Genomic DNA, 6,000 nt, shown 5'->3' on the forward strand with positions numbered 1-6,000 from the left:
CATGCTCCGCTCATTCGACTCGATTATCACCACTATATATATGGCTCAATTTTGCCATAATGAAGCCAAAAAGAAATAGTGAGATTCTTATAATATACATTCAATTTAAGAACCAATGTTTTGAGGAGAAGGAAATGTTGTTTACAAGTTGCATATTGTGGGCTCCTCCACCCAAACCAACCAAAAATTAAAAAAAAAAAACTAATTTTTTTTTATTTAAAAAAAAAAGCAAACATATGAATTCATGAATTTATCTAAGAGATCATCTCCACAAGTTAATCATGACAGGCAATGCAAGCATCAACGGCCACCATAACCCAACCAACATTTCTGAGTTGTTGGATTGATTGCAATAGAGCTTGTTGTTGTGATATGTGCACACAGTTTGGTTCCTGAAAATAAATATTTCACCATCAGTAATTAATATTTGGTTTAGCAGAAGATATTGATTTTATAATCTTAAAAGATGGTTTCACTGTCTTTTGGGTTGAAACTGGTGGGGTGCAATTCATGCCTTTGCGTCCCAATATCGATCAACATACTTTAATTTATTTCCATAATCACAATCGTTCATATTCTAGATTTTATTGAGATTCGGATATCTATAAGTACACGATTCCAAAAACTTTTGATTGGTAAAATTATGTTTCGCGCACATTGAATTGGAACCCAGAAAAATTCAATTTCCCCGTCTGAATGTGCTCGGATCTCGTACTTATAGATGTCCGATTAAATTTTTTTTTAGTGATGATGAGTATCTCGACGAGATCCAAAACATCAACGATTTGAATTGTGAATTTGCAGACTGATATCGGGACACAAATGAGTGAACTGCATCCCCGTGCAAAACTCACCCCAAATGGCAGGACAAGCGATCGATGTCCTCCTCCATTTTACCTCAAAGTTATTAAGGTAATAAAAGTTAGGATTTTGATTTTGAAGCGCGAAAATCGATATCCTAAAAGTTGTTAAGAAAAACACACACAAAAGGTCACAAAAGATAAACCTCTGAAAAGTATCGTGAGTAGTATCGAGAGAATAGAGGTGGGTACATACCTTGCCGAGCAAAATGTGACAACGTAATCCGTCCCGGAGCATGTGAAAATGCTAGTAGGATCATCGTACGCATAACTATACGCCGTCGGGCAGGCTGCCTTGAATATTCTCGAGTAATAGGTATCGTGGCAAGTGATCGGATTACCAAAAACGCCCCTGCAGCAGTACTCGTCGGTGTTGAACACGTCGCACGCGCTCCGGCACGCCACCGTCTTCCCGCCGGACTTAACCGCGATCTCCGAAGGGCAAGTCGTCCTCAGGTCCCGGTCGCAACCGGCGATGCTGCAGTTCCCCCTGCTGTTGATCGGCGTGACGACCAAGGGAATGTTGAAGCCGTCGACGAGGCTGACGTCGTAGTAGTCGACGGCGGCAAGGGTGAACTCGGCGAGGGAGGCCGGGGGCTTGCCGGAGGCCGTGCACTTGAGGGAGGAGCCGCAGCTGCCCGTCTGGCACGTGCCGTTGCCGTTCTTGTCGAAGTTGCAGCCCGTTCGGCCCCATATCCGGCCCACCCAGCCCACCGGAGCTGTGAAGACGATGGATTGGGCTGGTTTTAGTTCAATGCCGCCACCATTGAAGTTCTCTCCTGGCGTGATTCCGGGCCATATTGTCTCCTTGCAGTCGTTTATGAGAGTGAAAATCCTTGCGGATTCGGATCGTTTTGGCCCTAATAATCCCCAAGACATATTTGTAAATATAGAGATTTTAGAATCGTAAAAGTGCTAGATACCAAAAAAAATATACTCCAAATTATGACCGTTAATAGACTTTTATTAGCGGTAAGAAATACCTGTTCGGGGTAATTTCGGAGTATTTTTTCGGGGTACCAAGCATTGCTGAATCATAATTTCTTATAGTATCTAGTTCATTTTAGGTTGAGACAAACAATCAATCCAGTGCAAACCAGGTTACAATAGTTTATAATCATTGATGATGACATGAAAGATTTTCAATTAAGAGAGGTATATACCAAAGGAAAATTATACGGAAGAAAAAAAAAAAAAACTCGTAAATGAACTTCATGGAAAGTTGTGGTATATATTTTGTGATCCTTTCGCTTCGCTATCATATCAATCTAGCTAGATCGTTGTTTTGTAAGCCGATAACGTTTCCTCGGGACAATACAAATCATTAAATGTAAAAAGAAAACTAGTACTATTGCATAACGAGAATGTCAAGAGTACTACTGTGGCACATTACTGAATATTTCACATTTGAATGTGATGTATATGATTAACATTTCCCCATATATGTCACATACCTGATGAAACCAGAATTAAAATCAACAGAAGTGAACCAATTATCCCCTCTTCCGATTCCATCTCTCTCTCTCTCTCTCTCTCTCTCTCTCAATTTGGGTGAGAGTGGAGGCAGAGGAGAGGGAATGTAAACAGAGAGAGAACGTAGATGAAAAGAGAATAACTTGTGAAGGGGGGGAAGTCTATATTGAAGCAGTACTACTTCACCACCACTGTTGTTAGAAAGTTTTCTTTGCAAAACTTGGAACCACGTAGTAGTAGATTCCTTTCCTAATCCGCTATTGCAAGACAAGAAGATTCTTTTCCTTTCTTCCCTAGCTTGCTACAAATTAATTAAGTGAAACTTCTGTGTTCAATTTACAATTGTAAGGATCGAGCAAGAAAGCATGCAATAGCTCCAAAGTTAGTCCGGTTGGTTGGTGGGTTTGCTCTCCAGACAATTAACAAGATTTGATTATTATTGGGTCAGGTCGCAAGAAAGTAATTTCTTGTGAATGCCCCTGATCCCGGCGGTCTGCCTTTGACACCCCTGGCCGGAAAACAAAAAATGATAGAAAGAAAGAAAGAAAGAAAGCATGCAATAGCTAATCTGTACTTCCGTATCCAGGAGTAAGTTTGTTGTTTAATCACATACACAAATGGAAGTATCTCTTCAGAGTAGACAAAGTATCTCTTCAAGTTCTAGCTCGTACTCGTTCGTTAAAATCCCGTTTGAGATCGTTTTTTATATATGATTGAATCAAGCTTAAACACTATTTTGAATCTCGTTAGTCAATGAATCTAAGTTTTAAATGTTCGGCTTGTTTGTTTCGTTTATCAGCCTTACAACAATGAACACCAACTCAGAGACAAGTATAAAACCGGGGGGTCTAGTGATGGTGGCTGTCATGCCAAGAAATTTAGAAATTGCAATTATTATATGTATAAATTTTTTTATCCCCAACATATATATAGTCTTGCTATTGCTAGGTTTATTTATTTATTTTTGTTATATACTAGTTGTAAATCTTCTATTTTTTTTAAAAAAAGAAGACCCAAAAAAGTATTCCAAAATTAAATTCAATGGGCCAAAGTGAAATAATATAAATGATGAAATATAATTAAGGAAAAAAAACTTCATACTTTAACCCTAAAACAACTTAACTTAAAAAATTAAATTAGTCTTTTCGTTTAAATATTGTAATGCATTTTTTTATTTTTTGTAATGCATCTTTTTATTTTTTTAAGATACATTTCATACTTTAAATATTGTAATGCATCTTTTTATTTTTTGTAATGCAACTTAAAAAAACTTCATACTTTAAATATTATAATGCATCTTTTTATTTTTTTAAGATACATTTTGCCACTGCTAGGGTAAAATTCTAGTTCCATCCATGCTTAGAGATGCATGGAAAAAAAAAAAGAAGCTTTTCAATTGATGGCATTGCAAATTATGGCGTCTGGCTCTCTCTCTCTCTCTCTCTCTCTCACTCTCTCTCTCTCTCTCTCACTCTCAATTTTCTCTCTCTGCCTTCTCCCTAACTTTCCAGACTTAGGGTTTTCTAGGGGATGGAGGCCGCTGCCTCTCTCCTCCAGCTCCCCCTCCCTCCTCCAGCCGACCTCCCTTCTCTACCACGCCGCCTCCTCTAAACCCTCTCCTTAGCCTCTTTCCTCCCACCGGTCCAGATCCTTCCCCTTTCGTAACCCTCCAGATCCTTCCCCTTTCGTAACCCTCCTCCCCTCTTCCACCGCCTCCTCCGCGGCTCAAGGTTGGGCTAGATCTGGCGTCTTGGTGGAGCTAGGGTGGCTCGACTTTTCCTCTAGCAAATAAGTTGCTAGACCCGTGGCGACGATTCTGGTGATAGTAACGATGACTGGAGCTTTCATTTTTTGCCTTTATTTTCTGCTGTTGTTGGTTTCCCTCCTGTTTTATTCGGAGCGGCTCGTTCGCTGCTCAAAACCTTCTCCACCCTCTGTGGGTGTCTCTATTCCCTCAGTGAGTTGCACGAACGGGAGGATGGTGAGGCTGATCAAATTACCGATGCCGTCTTCATTACCGTTTGCGTATTATCCCTGTGTGGAGCTCTTTTTCATGTGCATAGGTATTGTTCACCCAACAACGCCTTGTGGATTCATCATCGAATAACCTGGTCGTTGAGGTCTGTATACGGTGTACCCAACGACGAGCTCTGGATGTTGGGAGTTTGTAGCCTTCTGGCATTCTTTTTGAGCAATGAAATTGTCATTTTACTTTTTTTGAAAAAAAAAATTTGATGGCATTGCAAATTATCATGGGCTGTATTCTTCAGGAGCAGAGTTCCAATTTCATTAACTTTCCAATTATTTAGAGTCAGGCCATATCTTCATTTGGGCTGGCCAGGGCTGAAACTAGTGTGGGCTGACATTAGCCCAAAATAGTCTCACCACTTATGTTGTTTTAATAGTATAAACTTTTTTGAATAAATGTTGTCTAAATTCACTCACTCATTTTCAAGAATATATTTACATTTTATGATTCAATTAATGGCTAGGCATGATAACATATATATTTAATTGAAATTCAGATAACTCAATTATGGAACTAGCCCAAATCCAAAGGGGTAGCTCAAGTGGTGTGCAAACAGGAATGAGGTACAAACTCAAGCATTCTGAGTTCAAAACTTGACAACCTCTTAGGGTTAGTTCGCAACTCGCAAGAAAGAAACCTCTTTTGAATTTTTTAGTTTTGGCGTAGATGATCTGTTTTTGACCGAATCGGTAAAGAGAATAATCGAAGTGCGTATAAGTCAATACGAACTCCAGACCGTCGAAAAAGGAAAAAAAAAAAATACCCTGTGTGTTTTCCACCCATCTTACCACATAGAGAGAGGCCCAATGACTCATCTGGCCCCTCCTCTCTCTAGCCTTTTGCATTTATAGACGTCCTACCCTTACCAAACTGGAGTACATCTTTTTCTATGCATCCAAACAACCAAAAGTGATCCTATGGTGAGAATGATTGTAGCTATTTAGAAGCCCCAAGTCAAAGTGGGGGATGTTTCAATGCCCATTTTTTATACTTTTGGATGGTGATGGGTCACCAATTGATTGAGTTTAGATACAAGATTGGTCACATTAGATCATACTATAACTTTGCACATGCAAGGTGGGACATGTTCTCCACTTCTTTTACATGTATCAATTAGGTTATGGAATATGACTTTAGAATTTTCCATTTTTCTAAATGCATTTCTTTCATTTCTTCGTGTAAAATTGTAAAATTATCCTTCAAGTTTTATGCTCTCTTTTCACTCATTAAAGGATAATCTTGTAATTTCACATCAATAAAAGGGCAGAAAATAAAGTATATATTTACATAAAAAGGGAAGTGTCAAAATTTGTTACCTTAAGTTATCGAACTTTCGGGATTTAGTTACACAACAAGACTTGACGTTATCAAAGGGCAGGGCCATCCCTAAGGCAAGGCTAACAAGGCGGTAGCTTCGGGCCCCACAATTTTGCCAGAACCAGGGCTCCCAATTTGCAAAGCTAAACATATATGATGGAGTGTTAAAGTTTGATCTTTGTAGTGAAATCAACTGTTGGTTTACCGGTAAAAACGCACTATGGAAGAATTTGAAGGAGCAGCAAGAGCATGGTTTGAACCTTGACGGATTTTAACAAAATACCAAAATTATTTAGAATGAGTCCTTGGTATCGGAGCATA

General features: G+C 39.2%; 1 protein-coding gene across 1 annotated transcript; it reads right to left on the reverse strand.

Annotated features, from left to right (window-relative positions):
* Positions 1 to 61: 61 nt before the first annotated feature.
* On the reverse strand, positions 62 to 2,518 carry LOC131307522 (pathogenesis-related thaumatin-like protein 3.5). Its single transcript, XM_058334063.1, has 3 exons — positions 2,315 to 2,518; positions 1,057 to 1,720; positions 62 to 392 (listed from the first exon to the last, which is right to left on the reverse strand). The coding sequence occupies exons 1-3, from the start codon at positions 2,373 to 2,375 to the stop codon at positions 263 to 265; spliced, it is 855 nt and encodes a 284-aa protein (XP_058190046.1). The 5' UTR covers positions 2,376 to 2,518; the 3' UTR covers positions 62 to 262.
* Between the last annotated feature and the right edge of the window lie 3,482 nt (positions 2,519 to 6,000).

The sequence above is a fragment of the Rhododendron vialii genome, chromosome 11a, assembly GCF_030253575.1.
Source record: "Rhododendron vialii isolate Sample 1 chromosome 11a, ASM3025357v1".
NCBI lineage: Eukaryota > Viridiplantae > Streptophyta > Magnoliopsida > Ericales > Ericaceae > Rhododendron > Rhododendron vialii.

Coding starts and splice junctions, on each gene's coding strand:
- LOC131307522 (XM_058334063.1), bottom strand. CDS start 2,375: ATGGAATCGGAAGAGGGGATAATTGGTTCACTTCTGTTGATTTTAATT. Junction 1,721..2,314: donor TTTAATTCTGGTTTCATCAG/GTATGTGACATA, acceptor GGGGATTATTAG/GGCCAAAACGATCCGAATCC. Junction 393..1,056: donor GTCACATTTTGCTCGGCAAG/GTATGTACCCAC, acceptor ATTTATTTTCAG/GAACCAAACTGTGTGCACAT.